The sequence below is a fragment of the Leucoraja erinacea genome, chromosome 2 (genome assembly GCF_028641065.1).
Source record: "Leucoraja erinacea ecotype New England chromosome 2, Leri_hhj_1, whole genome shotgun sequence".
Classification (NCBI taxonomy): domain Eukaryota; kingdom Metazoa; phylum Chordata; class Chondrichthyes; order Rajiformes; family Rajidae; genus Leucoraja; species Leucoraja erinaceus.
In genome coordinates this window covers 37,229,773-37,256,618 of record NC_073378.1, presented here as the reverse complement: position 1 = coordinate 37,256,618, position 26,846 = coordinate 37,229,773, and the positions used below count along the sequence as shown (strand labels likewise).

The following is a 26,846-nucleotide window of genomic DNA, read 5'->3' as shown; positions in this document are numbered from 1 at the left end:
TCCAGAATTGGTCTCACCAATGCCTTCTACAATTTTAACATTACATCCCAACTTCTATATTCAATGCTCTGATTTATAAAGGCTAGCATACCAAAAGCTTTCTTTACCACCCTATCTATATGAGATTCCACCTTCAAGGAACTATGCACGGTTATTCCCAGATCCCTCTGTTCAACTGTATTCTTCAATTCCCTACCATTTACCATGTACATCCTATTTTGATTTGTCCTGCCAAGATGTAGCACCTCACACTTATCAGCATTAAACTCCATCTGCCATCTTTCAGCCCATTCTTCCAAATGGCCTAAATCACTCTGTAGACTTTGGAAATCCTCTTCATTATCCACAACACCCCCTATCTTGGTATAATCTGCATATTTACTAATCCAATTTACCACACCTTCATCGAGATCATTGATGTACATGACAAACAACAAAGGACCCAACACAGATCCCTGAGGCACCCCACTAGTCACCTGCCTTCAACCCGACAAACAACCATCCACCATTACCCTCTGGCTTCTCCCATTCAGCCACTGTTGAATCCATCTTGCTACTCCTGCATTTATACCCAACAGTTGAACCTTCTTAACCAACCTTCCATGAGGAACCTTTTCAAAGGCCTTACTAAAGTCCATATAGACAACATCCACTGCTTTACCCTCGTCAATTTCCCTAGTAACCTCTTCAAAAAATTCAAGAAGATTAGTCAAACATGACCTTCCAGGCACAAATCCATGCTGACTGTTCCTAATCAGACCCTGTTTATCCAGATGCTTATATATATTATCTCTAAGTATCTTTTCCATTAATTTGCCCCACCACTGAAGTCAAACTAACAGGTCTATAATTGCTAGGTTTACTCTTAGAACCCTTTTTAAACAATGGAACAACATGCGTAGTACGCCAATCCTCGGGCACTATTCCCGTTTCTAATGACATTTGAAATATTTCTGTCATAGCCCCTGCTAGTTCTACACTAACTTCCCTCAATGTCCTAGGGAATATCCTGTCAGGACCTGGAGACTTATCCACTTTTATATTTTTCAAAAGTGTCAGTACTTCTTTTCTTTGAATCTCATAGTATCCATAGCTACTCTACCTGTTTCCCTTACCTCACATAATTCAATATCCTTCTCCTTGGTGAATACCGAAGAAAATAAATTGTTCAATATCTCCCCCATCTCTTTGGCTCTGCAGATAGCTGTCCACTCTGTCTCTCTAATGGACCAATTTTATCCATCGTTATCCTTTTGCTATTACTATAGCTGTAGAAAGCCTTTGGATTTACTTTCACCTTACTTGCCAAAGCAACCTCATATCTTCTTTTAGCTTTTCTAATTTATTCCTTAAGATTCTTTTTACATTCTTTATAACCATATAACCATATAACAATTACAGCACGGAAACAGGCCATCTCGACCCTTCTAGTCCGTGCCGAACACATAATCTCCCCCTATCCCATATACCTGCGCGCTCAGACCATAACCCTCCATTCCCTTCCCATCCATATAACTATCCAATTTATTTTTAAATGATAAAAACGAACCTGCCTCCACCACCTTCACTGGAAGCTCATTCCACACAGCTACCACTCTCTGAGTAAAGAAGTTCCCCCTCATGTTACCCCTAAACTTCAGTCCCTTAATTCTCATGTCATGTCCCCTTGTTTTAATCTTCCCTACTCTCATTGGGAAAAGCTTTTCCACGTCAACTCCGTCTATCCCTCTCTCATCATTTTAAAAACCTCTATCAAGTCCCCCCTTAACCTTCTGCGCTCCAAAGAATAAAGCCCTAACTTGTTCAACCTTTCTCTGTAACTTAGTTGCTGAAACCCAGGCAACATTCTAGTAAATCTCCTCTGTACTCTCTCTATTTTGTTGACATCCTTCCTATAATTAGGCGACCAAAATTGTACACCATACTCCAGAATTGGCCTTGTACAATTTTAACATTACATCCCAACTTCTATACTCCTCAAGCACCCCATTCACTCCATGCTGCCTATAATCATTGTAGATCTCTCTCTTTTTCCGAACCGTGTCCAATTTACTTTGAAAACCATGGCTCTTTCCAATTTTTACTATTTCCTTTCAGCCCACTGCACCAGTCCTTCAGCCACGCATTTATCCTCCACCTCGTTCCATTCCTACTCTCACTGTCGTGTGGCACAGGCAGTAATCCTGAGATTGTTACTTTTTTGTTCCTTTTCCTTAACTCTCCTCCCAACTCCCTAAATTCTCCCTTCAGGACCTCTTCCCTTTTTTTACTTATGTCATTGGTACCTATATGTACCATGACCTCAGGCTCCTCTCCCTCTGATTTCAGGATATCTTGGATTCGTTCAGACACATCCGTGACCCTGGCACCAGGGAGGCAGACCACCATTCTGGTCTCCCAACTGCGTCCACAGAATCGCCTATCCGACCCCCTAACAATAGAGTCCCCAATCACTATTGCCCTCCTCTTTTTTTCCCTACCTTTCTGAGCTACAGGGCCGGTCTCTGTGCCGGAGGCCCGGCCGCTGTCGCTACCCCCGGGCAGGCTGTCCACCCCAACCGTACTCAAACAAGAGTATTTATTGTCAAGGTGTACAGACACTGGGGTACTCACTCTTCCCTGCCTTTTGTAGCAGAGAATTCCAGAGATTCACCACTCTCTGTATGAAAAATGTTTTTTCTCATCTCGGTCCTAAAAGATTTCCCCCTTATCCTTAAACTGTGACACCTTGTTCTGGACTTCCCCAACATCGGGTACAATCTTCCTGCATCTAGCCTGTCCAACCCCTTAAGAATTTTGTAAGTTTCTATAAGATCCCCCCTCAGTCTTCTAAATTCTAGCGAGTATGATTACAATCGAACCATTTACACCCATCGGAGAGATACTGGGCAAACGCACCTGGATGCCGTGCACACTGTAAGATCACTTTTCTCTGGGACCATCTCTAAAATCCATTGCATGTGTTCTATAACTTTACTTTTCCCAAATGCTTCTTTCCATATTGAACCCTCTGTTCCTCTTTCTTGGGCTTGAGGGCTGTTTAGTTTTTTATTAGGTGAGTTTAGATCAGAGATACAGTGCGGAAACAGCCCTTCGGCCCACCGAGCCGCACCGACCAGCGATCCCCGCACACATTAAAACTATCCGACAAACACTAGGGACAATTTACATCGAATTGTACACTGGAAGGGCCAGGAAGTGAGTGGGTAATATCGTCTCTGACCCCTCTCACGCTGGTCAAGAACTCTTTGAAGCACTTTCTTCTGGGAGGAGACCCTCTGTCAAATTCGCCACAGCCAGACATAAAAACAGCAGTAGTTCTACAGCCAAAAGTCTGTAGCCTCTTTTTACTCTGGTACTTTATTTTCAAATGTTTAAATTATAATGTTTTATTTTTGATTGGCTTCTGTAAATCGTGCTTTTATCCTTTTGTGAGCTAAGTACCAAGGCAAATTTCTCCTTATACATATACATACTTGGCCAATATTTTTCTAATCAATCAATCAATCAATCAATCAATCAATCAATCAATCAATCAATCAATCAATCAATCAATCAATCAATCAATCAACTAATCAACTAATCAATCAATTAATTAATTAATTAATTTATACCAAGCCAATTAACCTACAAACCCGTACGTCTTTGGAGTGTTGGAGGAAACCGAAGATCTCGGAGAAAACTCACGCGAGTCACGGGGAGAACGTAAAAAAACTCCGTACAGACAGCACCCATAGTCAGGATCAAACACGGGTCTCTGGCACTGTAAGGAAGCAACTCTACTGCTGCGCCACCATGCTGCCAAACGTTACAGTGGCGTGAAGTCTGGACATGTTGAAACAGCTACTGCCTCCTCATCTTTAGCTTCCTCCTGCACAGTATCGAGAACACACCATCTCGCAACTTGACTTTCCGGCAAAGGGATAGTACTGCAGATCTACCTCCTTGTACACAGAGGAAAGATTATAAAACTGGACAAAGAATAACACTTAGGACTTTTTCCATTCGAAATGTAGTCTGCAAGCTTACACTTTCCCTGTATGCTGATCTGTCTCATGCATAGTTGTGGTTCACCAATTGTTTAGACTATGCTGATCTATCAGGCAGTGAAAATTCAATAAATAAATGAGCATTTAATAGAGTATATATAATTATCTATACATATATATATATATACAGTAGAAACAAGGAATCATTGATGCTGGTTTACCCAAAATGATACAAAGTGCTGGAGTAACTCGACAGGTCAGGCAGCATCTCTGGTGAACGGGGATAGGTGAGAAATACATGACAACCTATGCCACCTATTTATGGGATACATGGAGCAGTCCTCATTTCAGTCTTTCCTGCATTTATACAGATATTGAAACTTTTAATGTAGAAACGTTTTCATTTTCGTTTTCGTCTAGTTTATTATTGTCACATGTACCGAGCTTCAGTGAAAAGCCTTTTTGTTGCATGCTATCCAGTCAGCGAAAAGACGGTACATGGTTACAATCAAGCCATCCACAGCGTACAGATACAGCATAAAGGATATAACGTTTTGTGCAAGATAAAGACCGATTTAAGATAGAACTGCAGTTGCAGTTTCCCAAAAGGACATAAAGTTCTGGATTAACTCAGTTAAGCAGCATCTTCAGAGTGCCTGAAGAAGGGTCCCGACACTAAGAAGGGTCCCGACCCGAAACATCAACTATCCATGTTCTCCAGAAATGCTGCCTGACCTGCTGAGTTACCCCAGCGCTTTGCTTCCTTTTTTATAGAATTTATCTGTATTTTATGGAGAGTGGGCGTTGCGATGCTGTTTCTTAATATATGTGTGGGTTGTGTGAGGGATTATCTTTGAACGTGGTGTTGAGATACAGCCTGGTAACAGGGCCTTTGTTCCATTGGGTCCATGCCGACCAGGGATCACTCCGTAAACTGGCACTATCGTACACACTGGGGGCAATTTACAATATTTACAGATGCCAAATAACCTACAAACCTGTGGGAGGGAACCGGAGCACCCAAAGCAAAGCCACACAGTCACACGGAGAACATACAAACTGCAGACAGAGAGCACCTGTAGTCAGGATCGAACCCGGGACTCTGGCACTGTGATGCCCCTGTCCCACTTAGGAAACCTGAACGGAAACCTCTGGAGACTTTGCGACCCACCCAAGGTTTCCGTGAGGTTCCCGGAGGTTTTTGACAGTCTTCCTACCTGCTTCCACTACCTGGAACCTCTGGCAACCACCTGCAACCTCCGGGAACCGCACAGAAACCTTGGGTGGGGTCTCCAGAGGTTTCCGTTCAGGTTTCCTAAGTGGAACAGGGGCATAAGGCAGCAAATCTACTGCTGCTCCACCGTGCCACAGTTGATGGGAGGATGATTGAAGAGTCGGTGAAATCCTTCGAGCTCTCATGATTTTGTCTTTTTTTAAGCTCATTTTGTATTTTGAGACCTCATGGGTTTTCTCTGGGTGCTCCATTTTGTCATCGTACTTACGAGGCTTGCTAGGGAGACATCTATTTAGCTACGTGATTTATGTTCCACATCATGTACTCGTGTTAACGCAATTTTTCTCCCCTCCTCCTCCTCTACCACACACAGCCCTCTCCTGCCAGCGATTGTCAGTTATAGAAGGAAATTTCTTAGAATGTAGCATGCAGATCTCAGCTGCTGAGAGACTGCACTGTTCACATCAAATCTATTTATTGTGCAGTTGCTTTTCAACGGGTAATGCTTTAACATGGATATGTTGTACTGTTGTAGTTGGAGGGTTTGATGATAAAGCTGTCTTGGACTTCAATTGAAAGTCGTGACTCACTGGTACAAGAGATACGACCGATATTTTCTTTTTCTTCCAGATCAGGCCTGTTGCCCACAGTCGGATAATAGCATCAGCAAGATTTCGGAAGTATACACAAGAGCCATGCATTATTTGGTGAGTACAGAACTCAGACAGCTGTGGATATACACATGCATAATGATGAATCAAATGTGTAACCAGGTGAATTGACCTTTCATGCTGGGACAGCACAATGGAGTTTCTGCCTTACAGTACCATAGACCCGGGTTCGATCCTGACCACGGTCTGTAAGGATTTTGTACGTTCTCCCCATGACCGGCGAGCTCCGGTTTCCCCCCACACTCCAAAGATGTACAAGTTTGTAGGTTAATTGACTTTGGTAAAAATTGTGTATTGTCCCTAGTGTGCAGGATAGTGTTAGTGTGTGCGGATCGCGGGTCGGCGCGGACTCTGTGAGCCGAAGGGCCAGTTTCCGTGCTGTATCTCTGAACTAATTTAAACTAATTTAAACTAAACTAAACTAAACTAAACATGGCTTGCGGCTCTGTATTGGGTTGGCACCAACACTAAACTTCACACCCAGACAAGAATGGTTGCATCCATTCCCTGAGATCCACAGGTAGTCAGCTTTAAGTGTCCAGATTTTATTCAAAAAAACACTCATGCTCTTGCATTCTGGCCTTTTTTAATCATTCCCGGTGTGAGATCTGGTTACCTGTTCCATCTGCCTGTTAAGCCAGCAGTTTGATAAACCAATAACTGAATTTATCCAAAAGTCCTGCCACAACATTGTGCTTGCGATCAACTGAAGTGTGACAGGGTGTCTCCATTCTGTTCCCCCAGAGGAGAATGTGGACGTGCAGCAGAAAACCAATGTTTTTTTGACACTTTGTTACAATCTAGATAATATATTATCCGATACTTTGTCTAGACAATGCATTACATTGTCTAAATATAATGTTCATTACATTGCTCATTGAACTGCTATTCATATTAGATTGGAGAACTAGAGAAATTGCAGAGAATTGTGGACGCTGCCCAGACCATCACACTAAGTCAAGTCAAGTCAAGTCAAGTTTATTCGTCACATACACATACGAGATGCGCAGTGAAATGAAAGTGGCAATGCTCGCGGACTTTGTGCAAAAAGACAAACAAACAAACAACCAAACAAACTATAAACACAATCATAAACACACACATATATTCTTTTACATATTAAATATTGGAAGGAAAAACATAGTAAAGTTAGTCCCTGGTGAGATGGGAGTTTACAGTCCGAATGGCCTCTGGGAAGAAACTCCTTCTCAACCTCTCCGTTCTCACTGCATGGCAACGGAGGCGTTTGCCTGACCGTAGCAGCTGGAACAGTCTGTTGCAGGGATGGAAGGGGTCTCCCATGATTTTATTTGCTCTGCACCTCCTGTTGTATAGTTCCTGCAGGGGGGCGAGTGAAATTTCCATAGTGCGTTCGGCCGAACGCAATACTCTCTGCAGAGCCTTCTTGTCCTGGACAGAGCAATTCCCAAACCAGATGGTAATATTTCCGGACAAGATGCTTTCCACAGCCGCTGAGTAGAAGCACTCGAGGATCTTCGGAGACACTCTGAATTTCCTCAATTGCCCGAGGTGGTAAAGGTGCTGCCTTGCCTCACTCACTAACCAACCTCCCTTCCCAGGGCCAGCCTTAGGAGGTGCGGGGCCCAATTGGGAAAATTTGCAGGGTCAGATAGACTGCGCAATGACAGGGGGGGAGGAGATCCCAGTGTGAGAGTGAGTCACCACCTGCGTACAGTGTTCCCACATCCCTCTTCTCGACCAAGCGAAAGCCAAGGAATAGAAAAGGGTTTTAAGACTAGTTTTGAAAATGGACAGTGAAGGGGCCTGTCTAATGTGCAAAGGTAGAGTGTTCCATAATGTCAGAGCAGCAACAGAGAAGGCTCTATCCCCTCTGAGCTTCCGCTTAGACCTCGGTACCTCCAGGAGCAGCTGATCAGCTGACCTGAGGCACCGAGCAGGAGCGTAGAGATGAAGCAGCTCAGAGAGGTAAGGTGGGGCGAGATCATTTAAAGATTTAAAAACAAATAAAAGAATCTTAAAATGAACTCAAAAGTACACAGGCAGCCAGTGGAGGGAGGCCAGAATAGGCGTTATGTGCTCCCTCTTACGTGTTCCAGTTAAAACCAGTCTGAACCAACTGGAGACGTGCAAGGGAAGATTGGCTAACTCCAAAATAAAGTGCGTTACAGTAATCCAGCCGAGACATAATGAGGGCATGGATTACTGTTTCAAAATGCTGTCGTTCAAGAATGGGCTTCACCTTTGCCAGCTGCCTTAAATGAAAGAAGCTGGACTTAACCACTGCGCCTATTTGACGATCTAATTTAAAATCACTGTCCATCTTAAAACCCAAGTTTAAAACTATTGGCTTCACATACAGTGCCAAGGGACCCAAGTCAACATGGGGAGGTTCACGGGAGCCATTGGGACCAAACACTATCACTTCTGTTTTCTTTTCATTAAAATTTAAAAAGTTTAGGGCCATCCTAAAGCGAGTAAAAACACAATTACATTTACTGAGGAATGTGGATCAGAGCATTTTTGACACATTGTATAACCGCTTGTTAACTACTGGCTGTTAACAAGTGCTACAGTAATAGTTAACACATCGTTTGTGTCTGATGGCCGTGCAGCGGTTGTTATCCATGTTCGTTTTGTAAAAAAATGCGTATGGTAAATGTTTTAAAAAAAAATCTTTATTCAACAAAGCAAATTTGTATTTCCATATGAAATATGGAAAATTAACGCGGGGCCCCCCTTGGGCGCGGAGCCCAATTTGGGAAAATCGGTCCAACCGGCCTAAGGCCGCCCTGTCCCTTCCATTGACTCCATCTACACTTTGCCTCAGCAAGACCACCAGCACAATGAAGGATGAGTCCCACCCCAGTTACTCCCTCTTCTCCCTTCGGGCAAGAGGTACAGAAGTTTTGAAATGCACACCTCCAGTTTCAGGCACAGTTTCTTCCCAGCTGTTATCAGGCAACTGAACCATCCCATCAACAACTAGAGAGCGACCCTGAGCTACTATCTATCTCATCAGGCTATCTTTACTGGACTTTATCCTGCACCAAATCTGTACACATGATGGCTCGATTGTAATCATGTCTTTCCGCTGCCTAGCACACAATAAAAAAGCTTTTCTCTGTACCCTGGTACATGTGACAATAAACTAAACTAAACTAAACCAGCAAGTGGGGCGATGTACCTGCTTGTATTACAGCTTTGTAATGTGCCTTAAACTCTTTGAGTACATGGAAGGAAAGTGAAGTGTGACTGGGTTGGCAATGCTTAGTTTCCAATAATTCCTACCCATTTTAAAACAAATATACGCTGGGTAAAGAGAACCTGGCTGTAATACTTTTTGCTGCTTGGCACAGGGTGGAGTTCCTTGCTTCCTGAATAGCTCCATTCGTAAAATACAGAATAGTGAAGCAGCTCAAAAGCAAAATGTCTCCTCTCATCAGAACTTCTCTGAAGTACAGGAACCTTTTTTTCATCATGGTGAATTTCTGTGATTCTTTAATGACATTGGAACAATTGGGATAGCTCAGTGCATCCAAAGTTCACTGACGTTAAACAAAACTACCCATTCTCCTTTATACAAGTCCACGTTAATTAAAAACTTCTACTTGGTCTGCCGTTAATGAAATGGAATTGTGCATCATAGGAACCTATCAGATATTCATTCAGGTTACATAGTATTTCGTGTCAATGTGCTTTTGGGCTCCAATTCACTTACCAGGTCACTGCCTCCTCTCAAGTGATTGTCTCAATTAAGAGTTTACCAAATTAAGAACAATACAACTCACACAGAAGCTTTCCTTTCTTCCAGCTGCATGCAAGTATGTGATGTTGTTTTACATGCTACACTGGAGAATAACAGGTCAAAGCAGTGTTTATGAAATAACATTACTTCTGTTTGACAACAGCAAGATTTCACTTTCTTGACAATTTGGAGCGCAGAAGAGAATATTTAGTTTAGTTTAGAGATATAACGCAGAAACAGGCCCTTTGGCCCACCAAGTCCGCGTCAACCAGCGATCCCCACATATTAAAACTATTGTATACACATTAGGGATAATTTGCATTTATACCAGGCCAATTAACTTAGAAACCTGTACGTGTTTGGAGTGTGGGAGGAAACCGAAGATCTCGGAGAAAACCCATGCAGTCACAGGGAGAACGTAAAACTTCGTACAGACAGCACTCATAGATAGGATCATAGTCAGTTTTTCTCACAGAGAGTGGTGAGTGTGGAATTCTCTGCCTCAGAGGGCGGTGGAGGCTGGTTCTCTGGATGCTTTCAAGAGAGCTAGATAGGGCTCTTAAAAATAGCGGAGTCAGGGGATATGTGGAGAAGGCAGGAACGGGGTATTGATTGGGGATGATCAGCCGTGATCACATTGAATGGTGGTGCTGGCTCGAAGGGCTGAATGGCCTACTCCTGCACCTATTGTCTATTGAACCCGGGTCTCTGGTGCGGAAAACGCTGTAAGGCAGCAACCCTGTTTCATGAGCACATAGAGGCTCTTCTGACCAACATGTCCACACCGACCACGATTCTGTATCTAAGCTAGTCCCATTTGCCTGCATTTGGCCCACATCCCTCTAAACCTTTCATATCTAAGCTCTGTTGAAGTTTCTGTTAGAATAAAGTATAAAGTAGAAATAGAACTGCGAACTGCCTCTCAAGATTGAGAGTATATAGGTTTAAGGTGAGGGGGGGAAACATTTAATAGGAACCTGAGGGGTGACTTTTTAAACACAAAAGGTGGTAGGGATATCGAATCAGCTGTTACAGGAGGTAATTAGGTCAGGTAGTATCCCCACAATGTTTTCAAAAACGTTTGGACAGGTACATGATACGATAGGTTTAGGGTGATATGTGCCAATTCAGATAGGTGGGGCTAGTGTAGATGGGACAAGTTGGTTGGTGCGGGCAAGTTGGGCTGAAGGGCCTGTTTCCACCCTGTATGATGCTATGGCTCTATGGCTGAATGAGAACAAAAGTTTATCATGTATCGAAGCATGTCTTGCAATAGCTCCCATTACTGCCTGCAACGTTGGACTTCTCTTATTGGAAATCTGGCATAGAGGTGTGGGTGCCCATTTGCCTGCCTTATCAATGGCTACCTGGTTAGTCAAAGGGAGTCATAAAGTCATACAGCGTGGAAATACTCTCCCAATACTCTGCCCAGAGGAGCTGTGAAGCTTCTATTGCTGAGCACGCTTGAGAGAGAAATCGATAGATGTCTGGATATGAAGGGAAAAAGGAATTAGTGCAGAATGTGTTGCTCTGTGATAACATTTCGCCATGATCTCGTAGAGTGATGGAGCAGCCACTAGGGGCTGGATGTGTAGGAAGGAACTGCAGATGATGGTTTAAACCGAAGAAGGGGGCAAAGGGACAGGCAGTATCTCTGAAGAGAAGGAATGGGTGACGTTTCGGGTCGAGACCCTTCTTCAGACTGAAAGTCACGGGAAAGGGAAACAAGAGATATAGACGGTGATGTAGAGAGATAAAGAACAATGAATGAAAGATATTGCAAGAAAGTAACGATGATAAAGGAAACAGGCCGTTAGCTGTTTGTTGGGTGAAAATGAGAAGCTGGTGTAACTTGGGTGGGGGAGGGACAGAGGAGAGCGAGGGAATGCCAGGGTTACTTGAAGTGAGAGAAGTCAATATTCATACCACTGGGCTGTGAGCTGCCCAAGCAAAATATGAGATGCTGTTCCTCCAATTTGTGTTTAACCTCACTCTGACAATGGAGGATACTGAGCACAGAAAGGTCTGTGCAGGAATGGGAAGGAGAATTAAAGTGTCCAACAACCGGGAGGTGAGGTAGTTCCAGGGTGGATGCTGTCTTCTGCTCCTTTTACCTATAATCTCGTATTCGAACGCCTACATGTTTCACTTCTGTTCACAGTGTGATTGCAAATGGAGACCTCTTGAGTCCAGCAATCCGGCTGCTCATCCCAAAGAGAGTGCTGGGCCAGTGGGAACAAGTGCTCGCCATTATCACGGAGAAAGTGAACCTCAGGACCGGTGCTGTAAGAAGGTAAGTCCCAAAGAAGATAGCAGCTGAATTCACAGCCTGTTGGGAAATGTAATGCAGTTGCTTGAGCAGCAAGAGGAGATTGTACCATGTAGCATGGCCAAAGATTTAGACATCAAAATTCTGTTGCACAGCATGGGGATTTTTACTTTGGCATGAGACTCTTTGAGGTGGAAAATATCAGGTCTTTTGTGTAATCCCCAACTTGTTTTCACTCCATCACTGGTGACCGTGCCTTCAGCAGACTAGCCTCACACATGCCCAAGAGCGGAACTCGCTATCAAAACATGGAGGGGACGGGGGACACAATTTTTTGGTGGCCACGCGCGCATGCGCACACTTACACACACACACACACGCGCGGATCCATAGCTAAATGCAGCTCAACTCTGCCTGTCTCACCGGGTTAACCAACAGCCCTGTCTGGACTGACGGGATACCAGCGCTGCTTCACCACGCTGGCCATATTTCCCGCAAGTCCAGGAAGGGCTGTCGGCTCACCTGGCGGGACAGGCGGAGTTGAGCTGGGTTTAGCGCTGCTTCTCTGCGCTGGCTGTGGGCCTGGGGGCACCGTGCCCGTCTGACTCCCGACCAAAGATCCTATAGTGGAGGATCTTTGCTGCCGACCTCTCTGGCCACCAGTGGGGGGGGCACTCGGGACAGCGCTGGAGACCCGGCCGGGATCGATCCTGGCTGGTCTGTGCCACGTCTCCCTCCTCCAATCACCGCACTCTATCCTCAGACCCAACCCACCCCATCCTCCCTCCTCCAATCATCGCGCTGAATCATCATGTCCCGCCCACATTGACTGCTGACTGATGTCTCTCTCGTCCAATCGGCGCCCACGATCATCAGTCCCACTCACACTGTCTCGCGGAAAGCGGAGATTTCACCGGGTTTTAAAATCCGGATTACAAAAACTTGGGGGGGGGGGGGGGACGTGACCCCTCTGGCCCCCTGCTCCAATGGATTTCTGTGAAATTTTTTAGTCAAATCAATAGGAAAGCTCACCTTTTACAGGTCCCAATGATAGACACAAAGTGGTGGAGTAACTCAGCAGGTCGGGCAGCATCTCTGGAGACAAATGATGGGTAGGATGGGTGACATTTCGGGTCGGGACCTTTCTTCTGACTGAAAGTAGAGGGTGGGGGAGGTTCTGACCACGGTGCTGTCTGTACAGAGTTTGTACGTCTTCCCAAAACCGAGGGAGCATTCAAAGGGGAAATCCCGGCTCCAGACACTGCAAGGATTCCTGCTACAAGGTTCCATAGATGCTGTTGCACCCACTGAGTTTCGCCAGCATTTTAGGTCCCAACTACAAGGGCCATGGGGAATGCCGACCGCAGGAAGAAGCCTGGCTGCGGGGACCACGGAACCTCAGAAGACTGCAGGTAACCTGCCTTCCGGAACCGGGGGAAGACCGCGGGTACCCGACTTCGGAGACCGCAGGAAGACCGCAGGTAACCCAACTTCAGGGACCATGGGAAGACCGCGAATAACCAAACTACAGGGACCGCGGGAAGAACACGGGTAGAACCGTGCTTGGGGGAAACCTCAGCTACAGGGACCGTGCAAAAGCTGCAGGTAGATCCATGCGTGGGGGAAACCTCAGCTACGGGGGCCGTGGAACACCACGGGAAGAACCGTGCTTGGGGGAAACCTCAGCTACGGGGGCCGTACAAAAGCTGCGGGTAGTTCCGTGCGTGGGGGAAACCTCAGCCACAGGGACCGTGTGGAAGACTGCGGGTAGAACCGTGCTTGGGGAACACCCCAGCTATGGGGACCGTGTGGAAGACACGGCTAGGAGCGCAGAAGAGCGGGTAACCGGTGGCGACTTCAGACTCCGGCTGCCCGAGGAGGGTAAAAGCTAAAACAGGAGACTGAAAGGCCTAGACTGAAGTCAGGCCAGGAGGATCCCCTCCGACATGGGTTCGTCCTCGGACGTTTTACCCATCCTAATTGGCCAGGGAGGGCCAAATCAGCGCAATTCTCCTCGCGAGCCTGTGGCAGCACCCTTTTCAGGGCTGCCTACAAAACTCACTTCTGCGAAGGTGAGTGCGAGGAGTCAGTTGGCAACTGACTCTGAACTCGGAAGCATGTCCGAGGAACAGGTGCCGGCTGGGAGTTACCATGCACCTGGAAAGACATGGGTCCACATACACCAGCAGCCCTACGCTCCAATCAAGGATGGAAATCGAACCCGCATCGGGGGCCTTTTGGGCTTACCATAAAACCACCGGTACCATAACGGTAGGTGGGTCTGGTTCTTTCCGAATCGTGGGGTTGTGGACTATTTACAAGAAGGTTGGATGAGTACTTCGGCTGCTCAGAGTTAAAAAAATATTGTTAAGAACTATCTGGATGAGATTAAACGCTGTATTTTTGCTAAATTAGCTGTATCAGCCACAAAACCCATTTGAGAAATTGGGTTCTCATCTGTCCAGATAAATTTAAGTTGATACCAACTGATTTTATTGATGATTTGGATTACCTTTAACTCTATTTAATTGTCTGGGACTCCGCCCTGAGGTAAGGGATTGGAATTAATTGAAGCCCGTAACAAAACTGATCAAGCAACCTTCTGTTCATCAAGTATAATTGGCTTACAGCTGTGCTATTTAGGCCTTTGCACAATCAGAACTATACAGCATGCAAAAGAAGTAAGCACTCAAGTACCATGTGGTCATTGTTACCAGCGCTATGCTATTCTACTAAATCAGCAAATTTTCAGTTAAATTACAAACTGATGCTATTGTTCAGGATGAGAAATTGCTCATGCCATCTAGTTACAGATGTGGATGGGAGAGTTACCAATTTCTCAGTTACATGGTAGCAACTACCTATAGACACTGGGTGCATTCTGTGGATTAAAGGTTATGCGAATATGCCTAATCTGTATGCTCTAGTCCAAGTTGATACACTTCGGTGGTGGAAAATGTCTTTACATGGGTGCAAACAAGTCAAAATATCCGGTGATAGTTTACCCAAACCTCATTACGGTACACAATATGGGTGTTGGATCACAAAGTATTAAAATACATCGTGAACATTAAAGACCAAGAAGCTTGCATCCAGACTCAATCACCAGTGGAAAATATGTGGCATATCGGTAGCGTTGGTTACATTCTAGCTATACTAAGGAGGAATGTTCTTTTATGTCTTCCTTCATTTCTGCCTCATCAGACGGGTTTGCAAAATTCAGTAAGTTCCCGCCTCAGGCATTTTTGTAGTGCCTGCCGGGCTTAGTCAGCCATGGTTCCCACCGATGTGGGGAATGATAGAACCATATATGGTTATTCTAGATACAAGTATTGATCTAGCCGTGATGCGGGAAACCGTCCTCAGCATGACATAATCAATTCTTTGACTTACAGAGACTGAAAAGACCATTCCTGCGGCTGGGGTTGTTAAACCAACCATGAACGTGCTCACTGCAGATCGCAGGGATAGCACCAAAAAATATCAATATTTCCTCATAAGGAGATGGGAGGTATTTGTTTTATAATTATATTACATATTTGGCACGGATGACTGACGTCTTGTAGTTCAGGCTCATATGAGGGCCTGACAAATCATGATGTCTAAAGTGCCATCTACCATACCAAAGTTCTTCATCATACTGGCTGAGAGGAGTAGAACCTACTATGGGGGGTCACCCTCTGAGCTCTAGATTATGAAGGAAATCTGCAACTCGAAAACTCCCAGGCCTAGGGACGCAGAGATATGGGGTGTTAACGTTGTGCTACGTCGCTTCGCTGAAGGGCTCCAGCTACATCCCTGTCCTTGGGCTAACTCACTTATAAGTGGTTATGCTCATAGCCCTGCATGCAGCACTACGGGTCTAGTCATTACATAAACGTTGACTGGATAGGATGATTATATCTGCAGACTAAATAACACTTATGTTATGACTTAGTCAAGCAGTATAGACCAGGGGCACCAGATCTCAAACTAGATGTTCACATATCCCATGAACCTTCGATTGTGTATGGTCACACATCTACACCAGAATGTTAGATCACTAGAGCCTAGAGACTCTGAACTAGCAATATTGTTAGTTACATCTACCCTCAAAAGAAGGTATCACTTCAGACCATCTTCAGGTGGTTATGGGTCTGGCTTATACAGGAGTAAATACTGACATTTCAAATCACTCCACCAAGGCTGTAACAACCTCAGCAGCAGGGTTATGGAAGTTAGCGGGACCACATCCTAGCGGTTGCAGGATGGTCAATCTAACAATTTTCCACACATTTAGTACTAACCCATTACCAGGTCGGGGGTATTTACGAACTCTATGTTAGGTTCTGTTCATAGTTCCTCCCGGGTGAGGGAGGTTACTATTGTCGTTATTCATGTCTGAATATGATAGCATACTTCCTCCCCTGGTCAACTAAGGCAGTGAGTGAAGCATGGACTCGTTCCATGGCATGAAATCACAGATCTTTAAAATCTTCACGTAGTCACACGTGACTCCGAAGTAAAATAGTAAGATTAAACGAGAACTTACCAGTTTGAAGTTTGATCTTTATTTTATGAGGAGTTACGATGAGGGATTACGTGCCCTCCGCTCCCGCCCTCTATCATAAAGGTCAACTGGTATTCTAATTCTTCTTATCTTACTATGTTTATTTCATCTACTGTTGTCTGTGATTTCACACCGATGCTTTGAAGAATGTCGCGCATGCATGCTGGACGGGGTCATCACGTAATCCCTTATCATAACTGCTCATAAAATAAAGATCAAACTTCAAACTGGTAAGTTCTCGTTTAATCTTACTATTTATCATGAAGGTAGACACAAAAAGCTGGACTAACTTGCTGTACAGGCAGCATCTCTGGAGAGAAGGAATGGGTGACGTTTCAGGTCGTGCCCTTCATTTATCACTTCTGGTGTAGAAATAAATGGGTCATTTTACTAACAGGCTTAAAGCTTTACCAACCCCTATCTTTATGCCCTGTTTGGTTTTTAAATTGCAGCAATTTATTTTAACTTGAGTGAAATACCTTTTGCGCTGCACTGCTTGGCTGCCAAATTCTGGTTTAAACTCTTAAATTAATCTAGTTGTCTGGAAATAACTAATAGATTAATCTTCTTGGGATGGATAATATACGCAGGTGAGTAATTTGCTGGGAATACCAGTTGTGTAGGGCAGGATAATTGCTGGCATTCTTTGACTGGAGTTTAATGGCCAGTGTCAAGAGATGAGTCAAGAGTGTTTTATTGCCATTTGTCCCAGGTAGAACAATTAAATTCCTACTTGCAGCAGCACATAATCATCGGCGGTCACTCAAAACAAGTACAGGGTATGACTGTTCTCTTTTGGGAGGACGCCTGTGCGTGACTTTGTTTAATGTGGGGAGACTGGTGCACAGCCAGCCACCACACGGTTCTTGACAGATCTGGGTCAGGATCCAGTGGCGTGGAGTCCAAGACGACCAGAGACCCTGTTCTGCTGCAGCCTTCATATGCCTTCCCAGCCGTTGTGACGCTTCACTAAAGTTAGCCATCATCCTCCGCCTGTTCCACCGTTGAGGTCTTGGTTGGATTGCTCTTTGTCAGGGACCTCCCCCTCGACCTTACCGCCATGGGTGGCCCTACCAGAAGCATAGCTCTAGACAGCATCGCTCTCAGGATCGCAGGTCCACACAAGCTTCTCCACCACGACAAGGTGACAGTCGACGGAGAAGGCAGCACAACAGAATATGAAAACATAGTACACTGTAAACAATATAATAAACAAGAAAAATGGTTCAGTGTGTGTATATATATACACACGTACACATATACACACACACATGTAAAAAAAAAAATATATATATATAAGGTACACAAAAATGCTGGAGAAACTCAGCGGGTGCAGCAGCATCTATGGAGCGAAGGAAATAGGCGACGTTTCAGGCCGAAACCCTTCTTCATACATATTATGTGTGTGTGTGGGAAGGAACTGCAGATGGTGGTTTAAACCGTAGATAGACACGAAAAGCTGGAGTAACTCTGCGGGACAGGCAACATCTCTGGGTGATGTTTAGGGTCAAGACCCTTCTTCAGAGGTGTGTGTGTGTGTGTGTGTGTGTGTGTGTGTGTGTGTGTGTGTGTGTGTGTGTGTGTGTGTGTGTGTGTGTGTGTGTGTGTGTGTGTGTGTGTGTGTGTGTGTGTGTGTGTGTGTGTGTGTGTGTGTGTGTGTGTGTGTGTGTGTGTGTGTGTGTGTGTGTGTGTGTGTGATCAATCTCGTGAGCCTACGCTGCAGTGCCTCAATCACAAGGATGTCCTTTCTCAAATTAGGAGACCAAAACTGTACACAATATTCCAGATGTGGTCTTACCAGAGCCCTATACAACTGCACAAGAACCTCTTTACTCCTATACTGAAATCCTCTTGTTATGAAGATAGCAGGAATAACGGTGGAACAGCACAGGCAGAAATTTCTAATTGCGCTACAAGCCCATCTCCTTTGTTCTGTATACTATGTGTATTCAAATAGTTTAGTGTAACTTAGTTTAGAGATACAGCACGTAAACAGGCCCTTTGATCCACTGAGTCCAAGCCGACCAGCGATCCTTGGACATTAACACTATCCTACACACACTAGGGACAATTTACAATTTTTACCAAGCCAATTAACCTACAAACCTGCGCGTTTTTGGAGTGTGGATGGAAACCGGGAGATCCCGGAAAACCCACGCCGGTCACGAGGAGAACGTATAAATTCCATACAGACAACGCCCGTAGTCAGGATCAAACCGGGTCTCTGACGCTGTAAGGCAGCATCTCTACCGCTGTGCCACCGTGCGGTCCCCATATCACACCTTTAGTTCAGTATTCTTCTCACATTGCTCCTGATTTTACCTGACCTTACTTACTGTCTTATCCCTTCTTCAACTTTCTGCCCTATTATTTCTGGAGGATGGGGTTGAGAGGAAAAGATAGACCAGCCATGATTGAATAGCGAATTACACTTGATGGGCCAAATGGTCTAATTCTGCTCCTATAACAGATGAGCATGATCTTAATTCACAACTCTTCAATCCTTTTGTCTCACACCTTGTGTCTTTTCATCTCTGGCCGTTGTCCACCATCTATCTGCCTGTTAAAAAAATCCCCCTCACCTCTATCAACGTATCACCTGCCAGACTTTGTCCTGCCCCACCTCTCTTCCAGCTTTCTACCCCCTCCCACATCTACAATCCGCTTGAAGAAGATGTCCTGACCTGAAAAGTCATCTATCCGTGTTCTCCAGTGATGCAGCATGACCCGCTGAGTTAGCCCACCACTTTGTGCCTTCAATTAACATAAATTCATAAGGTCATAAGTGATAGGATTTATTCCATTTGGCACATTCTTCTAAATTCCATTGAGTACAGGCGCAGTGCCGACATGTAAACCAGCATCTGCAGTTCCAGAGTAGGACTAATGCACGTAAAACTGCTGGCCCTGATGGCATCCCCGGGCGCGTCCTCAGGGCCTGTGCTGCGCAGCTGACAGACGTCTGGACTGACATCTTCAACCTGTCACCTGCCCAAGCAGTTGTGCCCACTTGCCTTAAAACCATCTCCATCGTGCCAGTGCCAAAACACTCCACTGCGGCAAGCCTCAACGACTTCTGCCCAGTTGCACTTACCCCCATCATCACCAAGGGCTTCGAGAGGCTGGTCCTGGCACACCTCAAAGGCTGCCTACCCCCCACACTGGATCCCTATCAGTTTGCCTACCGCTAGAACAGGAGTACGGAGGATGCCATCTCAACGGCACTTCACTCCGCCCTCTCCCACCTCAACAACAGAGACACTTACGTAAGAATGCTGTTCATCGATTACAGCTCAGCATTCAACACCATTATACCCTCTAAACTGATCACCAAACTCGGTAACTTGGGCATCGACCCCTCCCTCTGCAACTGGATACTGGACTTTCTAACCAACAGACCCCAGTCTGTGAGGTTAGACAAGCACACCTCTTCAACCCTCAACCTGAACACTGGCGTTCCACAGGGCTGTGTGCTGAGCCCTCTCCTCTACTCCCTCTTCACCTACGACTGCACACCTGTACATGGTACTAACACCATCATCAAGTATGCAGATGATACAACGGTGATTGGCCTCATCAGCAACAACGATGAGTTGGCCTACAGGGAGGAGGTCCAGCACCTAGCAGCATGGTGCGCTGACAACAACCTGGCCCTTAACTCCAAGAAGACCAAGGAGCTCATTGTAGACTTCAGGAAGTCTAGGGGCGGCACGCACACCCCCATCCACATCAACGGGACGGAGGTGGAACGTGTTTCCAGCTTCAGGTTCCTGGGGGTCAACATCTCTGATGACCTCTCTTGGACCCACAATACCTCAACTCTGGTCAAGAAGGCTCACCAGCATCTCTTCTTCCTGAGGAGACTGAAGAAGGTTCATCTGTCTCATCTGGTGAACTTCTACCACTGCACCATCGAGAGCATCCTTACCAACTGTATCACAGTATGGTATGGCAACTGCTCTGTCTCCGACCGGAAAGCACTGCAGAGGGTGATGAAAATTGCCCAACGCATCACCGGTTCCTCACTCCCCTCCACTCCCCTTGCGTCTGTCCAAAGCAAGCGTTGTCTGCGAAGGGCGCTCAGCATCGCCAAGGACTGCTCTCACCCCAACCATGGACTGTTTACCCTCCTCCGTTGCCGGACCAGCAGGTCCAGGAACAGCTTCTTCCCTGCGGCTGTCACACTACTCAACACTGTACCTCGGTGACTGCCAATCACCCCCTTCCCGGACACACCTCCCACAGGAAAAACACTATGACTGTATGCATGTAAATAGATTTATTTATTGAAATCATATTCTATGTCGCTCTCCAGGGAGATGCTAACTGCATTTCGTTGTCTCTGTATTGTACACTGCCAATGACAATTAAAGTTGAATCTGAATCTGAATCTGAATCTTGCATCCACATACGTTGTGTTCCTAGTTAGCTGAATGATAACGCCTATTATTGCATGGGTTTGTTTGAATTCTTAAGTCCCAATGCTCTAAATAACAACATAGGCACTATTACCGTTTGCTATGTCGCTCGTTTGCTATGTCGCTCTTCAAGGGAGATGCTAAATGCATTTCGTTGTCTCTGTACTGTACACTGACAATGACAATTAAAATTGAATCTGAATCTGGGGTACTTATTTCATTGCACCTTGAGCCAAGTTGTGAAGATGTTGCTCGTGGTTTATGTCATGATCATCCTTAATTTTATTTCAATGTGACCATTTTCTGCTTGCACGTAATATCTTCTAGGCTTCACACCCTGGATGGAAGGTCCGTCAATGACGGCTCAGAACTTGAGAATGGAGGATACTATGTTGCCGTGGGTAGAGATAAATTTAAGAAGTTACCCTATAACGAACTTATTTTCGATAAATCATATCCAAGAAGGACAAACAGGTAAGGCTGGGGTTAATCCTGCTTTAGTAAAATATTAAAGCAATGAAATCTATAGTAGATTTAAAAAAAATTATGTCCACAGCCTTCAGTCATCCTCATTTTTACGAGGACGTTGCCAGGACTAGAGGGTGTGAGCTATAGGGAGAGGTTGGTTAGGCTGGGTCCTATTCCTTGGAGCGCAGGAGAATGAGGGGTAATCTTATAGAGGTGTATAAAATCATGTGAGGAATAGATCAGGAAGATGCACAGAATCTAAGGGAATCGAGGACCAGAGGACATGGGTTCAAGGGGAAAAGATTTAATAGGAATCTGAGGGGTAACTTTTTCACACAAAGTGTGGTGGGTGTATGGTACAAGCAGCCAGAGGAGGTAATTAAGGCAGGGACTATCCCAATGTTTAAGAAACAGTTAGATAGCTACATGGATAGGACTTGTTTGAAGGGATATGGACCAAATGCAGGCAGGTGGGACTAGTGTAGCTGGGACATGTTGGCCTACGTGGGCAAGTGGGGCCGAAGGCCCTGTTTGCACACTGTATCACTCTATGACTGTATCACTGTATTCCACACTCTAGTCCAATTTCAATGCAAGATGATTCTTACATTTTGTTCGTCAGCACAATGTAAAAATAAAAATGGTATTGACTGTAATAATTGGGACTGGATTCCAACCAGAAGGATTGTGAAGGTAAAGTCATGCAAAAGGGCTTTCTGCAGAGGGAAGTTATTAGGAGAGGAATTCCCCAGCATTGTTTTTTGATTAGATGGAGATTTCTTGTCCATCGCTGAGAATGGGATAGAGCAAGAAATCTCTCAGCGTGACGAAGGACCTCAACCCAAAACGTCGCCTATTCCTCTTCCCCAGAGAGTCGGTGCCAACCAGTATCTGCACTTCCATCCTAACCAAATCTCTCGGTCTTGGAAGTCCTTAGGAATCCACTGTGTGTTAAGTAGCACTGGTGCAGTCATTGAGATTCCTCACAGGAGGATGTGCATGTTGTCCAGTCCCCCTCCCCCCCCCCCCCCCCCCCCCCCCCCCCCCCCCCCCCCCCCCCCCCCCCCCCCCCCCCCCCCCCCCCCCCCCCCCCCCCCCCCCACCCCCCCCCCCCCCCCCCACCCCCCCCCCCCCCCACCCCCTTGGATACAAATTGTGCAGGGCTGGTCTTTGTGGCCCAGACTGGACAATTTCATGTTTAAAGGCCTGGATTACCCTTAATACTGGGCATTTCCAGAAAAGTAAAAGAAGAGGGTGAGAGGTGGAAATAGCAATCATGGACACTGTCATAAGGTCATCAGGAATAGGAGCAGAATTAGGCCATTCGGCCCATCAAGTCTACTCCGCCATACAAGAGCGGAACTCTCTATCAAAACATGGAGAGGACCGGGGAACACAATTTTTTGGCGGCCACGCGCGCATGTGCACACTCACACACACACACACACACACACACACGCGCTCGAGGCTTCGGAGACTCAATCCAGCGCTAAATGCAGCTCAACTCTGCCTGTCTCACCGGTTTAACTACAGTCTGGCCTGGACTGACGGGATACCAACGCTGCTTCTCTGCGCTGGCCATATTTCCCGCGTCCAGGAAGGCTGTAGGCTCACCTGGTGGGACAGGCAGAGTTGAGCTGGATTTAGTGCTGTTTCTCTGCGCTGGCCCGTCTGATTCCCGACCAAAGATCCTATAGCGGAGGATCTTTGCTGCCGACCTCTCTGGCCACCCATGGGGGGGGGGGTACTCGGGAAGGGACAGGACAGCGCCGGAGACCCGGCCGGGATCGATCCTAGCTACGGATGAGGCGTAGGTCTGTGCCACGTCTCCTTCCTCCAATCACCGCACTCTATCCTCAGTCCCACACACCCCCCCTCACTCCTCCCTCCTCCAATCATCGCGCTGAATCATCATGTCCCGCCCCCATTGCCTGCTGACTGACGTCTCTCTCATCCAATCGGCGCCCTCGATCATCAGTCCCACCCCCACTGTCTCGCGGAAAGCAGAGATTTCACCGGGTTTTAAAATCCCGATTACAAAAACTTGGGGGGGATGTCCCCCACCTCTCAAAACATGGAGGGGACGTGTCCCCTCTGGCCCCCCCCCGGGTTTTCCGCCCCTGCCGCCATTCATTCATGGCTGATCTATCTCTTTCTCCTAACCCCTTTTCCTGCCTTCTCCCCATAACCTTTGACACTAAAAAGACAGCATCTTGTGGTTAAAGTGATGCCTCCACTTTTATTCCACTGATTACACTCGAGGGACCTCTTTACTACAAAAAAATATTTGTAAAGGGACAAGGACTTCTCAGTGTTCCTTATTGCGCCCTCAAGGTTGGCTGTGGGAGGCGCCTGTGGGGAACTAAGGTGGATGGGCAAGGAGAGGGATGTCGCTCCCAAGGAAGCCGATGGCTGATGGCCTGCAGCAGCCTGGGACTTGCCTGGTCCAGGCAGGGCTCATGAATCCTAGAGCGCACAGTGGATTTTGAAACATGGCGCCTCTTGCATGCGGGATCAGTGGACTATTTGTGTATACTTGCCAACATGGAATGTGCTCAGGTATAGCAATAATCTACTGGACTGGTTGTAAGAAAATAATTTCACTGTGTGTTTGCTCTTTGCACACGTGACAAGAGAAACACCATTGACCCATGTATCAAGCTTTCCATGCACTGAAGTGGGAAAAGAGGTGACTGGGAGTGGAGCTAATAGGACTTGATGTTTCAATCCCTGTAATAAGTTGGCACTCTTGCTCTTTGCAGTGGGATTGGAGTGATGAAAGGTAGGGTAGGTACGTCATCGGGGTCATCAGGTGGGCACCCTCCTTCTTTGACATTTCATTTATAAGCCCACAACATCTCCAGAGGGCTCAACGGTGATACCTGGCATCCCAGTTACACCCCCTCAATTCCATACCCCACTGTCTTCATCTTGCAGCCCAATTGTTGTCTCTCCTTTTGATCCAAATCCAATTGCTGCTTTTTTCTGCAGAATTTGATAATGATTTGATTGCTTGTTGGAGGGAGCGACCCCTCACCCCCATTTTCTTTAATAGCCTGGTCATAGATGTAGCAACAAATCCCGTGCATCCCACTTCGACAGGGAAAATCTTGGTCTTCCAGCCATTCTGGGAAGCTTTAATTGCCAGTTCAGAGTACTTGGTCTTTTTCCTCTCATAAGCTTCTTCAACACCATCTTCCCATGGAACTGTCAATTCCACAACGTATGCCAACTTGGCTGTTGTGGACCACTGGACCATGTCAGGCCGGAGTGTTGTAGCCACGATGTCTGGGGGCCTTTTTTTCTAGGTCCTTTTTTCTAAGTCCACTTCCATTTTCCAATCCCGAGCAGGCTGCAGAAGGCTTGCATTCTTTGATGTTATCTGGTGCTCTGGAGGTTGGCCTGCTGGGTCCCAGTAACAGTGAAAGTAGAACGCTCAGCCATTGACCTCCCATTTAGTGGTTGGATATACGGCGATGTTGGCTTGTAAAATACAACAGAGGGGGGTTGTTATGTATACACATGTGTTTTTATGTATACATGTGTAAAGATTTAATAGGAACCTGAGGGGTATCTTTTTCACCCAAAGGGGTGGGTGTATGGAACAAGCTACCAGAGGAGGTAGTTGAGGCAGAGACTATCCCAACGTTTAAGAAACTACATTCTATCTCTGCCCAGCCTGACATCGATCTGCAGTTCCTTCCAACAGATAGCTCCTGAAGCACAGGTAGATGGATTGCTGGAGGGCGAGGGAGAGAAGTCATGGGATGGGGGTGGAGAGGTGGGATCTAGGCAGGAATGTAGGCAGGCACCAAAAGTCCGTAGCCTCCTTTTGCTCTGGTATTTTATTTAATTCACATGTTTAAAGTATAATGTTTTATTATTAATGTTTTATGTGTCATTCTTAATTGTTACTATATGTTGTGTTGTTACTTGCGAGCGGAGCACCAAGGCAAATTCCTTGTATGTGTACATACTTGGCCAATAACCTTATTCATTCATTCATTCATTCATTCATTCATTCATTCATTCATTCAATCATTCATTCAATCATTTAATCATTCAATCATTCATTCATTCATTCAATCATTCATTCATTCATTCATTCATTCATTCAATCATTTATTCATTCATTCATCCATTCATTCATCCATTCATTCATTCATTCATTCATTCATTCATTCAATCATCCATTCATTCAATCATTCATTCATTCATTCAATCAATCATTAATTCATTCATTAATTCATATGGAGTTGAAGTTGCATTCAAGTCTGTCTGTCTGTCTGTCTGTCTGTCTGTCTGTCTGTCTGTCTGTCTGTCTGTCTGTCTGTCTGTCTGTCTGTCTGCCTGCCTGCCTGTCTGTCTGTCTGTCTGTCTGTCTGTCTGTCTGTCTGTCTGTCTGTCTGTCTGTCTGTCTGTCTGTCTGTCTGTCTGTCATATATATTCATAACATCTATATATATATATGCTCAAATAGAGACATGTCACCAAATAAGTTCATGTTGGTCTTTATGGTCCTCCTCCCAGCTCAATTCAGTCAGAGGGCATCATAACGTTCTATTTTACTTCGGAGTCACGTGAGTGACTACGTGAAGAACCCACCCAGCGCGCAGGCGCGGCATTACGTCAGCAGTGCAACAGCGGCAGCAGCTGGAGCCAGGCTCTCCAGCTGCAGCATAAAGACGAGACCTCAGGTAAGTGCCTTTTTTGTTACAGAGTCGCGCTAGAGAGAATAATGGCCTCTCGCAAGCGACCAGCCAGGAGGACTGCCTGCCCTACTCCACCCGAGGACGGGTCCATAGCGGGACGGCAGCCTCTCGCAGCGGAGGAGCTTTTTCAACGCTCCCGCTCACCCGACACCAAGCCGCCCCCAGTGCTGCAGATTTCAACGCCCCGCACAGGGAGGAAGGCGACACAGAAAACCGACCGGCCGGTGTCCTCCGATGAATCGGAGGAACGGGAACACTCTCCCCCACCGAAAAGGGGAGACGCTCGGATAAGCTGCATGAGGCAGCTCCTCGAGCGTATGATTAATGAGGAGATGCGGCATCTCCCAGGAGGACGGGCTTTGGCCTCCTCCTCTCCACACCCTTCTGTACCCTCTATGTTCGAGGGCAGTAAGGGAGGCCAGGACTGGGCTGGCCTATCCCAAGGGCAGGCGGAGGATATCGTCAGCATGCCGGGCGTGCCGGAAGAAGAGCTACTGGGTGTAGTGGGCCGATATGCGGCACCACCAACAACTGGGATGGTGTTGCCACCCAGAATGGCGGCAACTATAAACAGGCTGTCCAACAACCCGCTGCAGGACAAGGCTGTCCAGCAGGCCCTTGACAACTACATCGCGCCAGAAAATTGCGAGGCGCTGAGGGTCAAGACGGTCAATGGGCAGATCTGGAACCAGCTGGGGCAGCAAATAAGGGCTCAGGAGGTCAAAATGCAGCGAGTCCTGAAGCTCCACTCAGCAGCCGTCACCGCCTTTGCTCGGTCCGTTGGGGATGAAGACCTGACCATACCCCAG

At 46.3% G+C, this 26,846-nt stretch overlaps 1 protein-coding gene across 1 annotated transcript in view; it reads left to right on the top strand.

Annotated features, from left to right (window-relative positions):
• Nucleotides 1-11,918, top strand: part of LOC129705752 (doublecortin domain-containing protein 2-like) — a 125,671-nt gene extending 113,753 nt beyond the window's left edge. The window contains exon 9 of the mRNA XM_055649533.1: nucleotides 11,783-11,918. Within this exon, the coding sequence (XP_055505508.1) occupies nucleotides 11,783-11,918 (136 nt within the window). The remainder of the gene's footprint in view (nucleotides 1-11,782) is intronic.
• The last annotated feature ends 14,928 nt before the right edge of the window (nucleotides 11,919-26,846 follow it).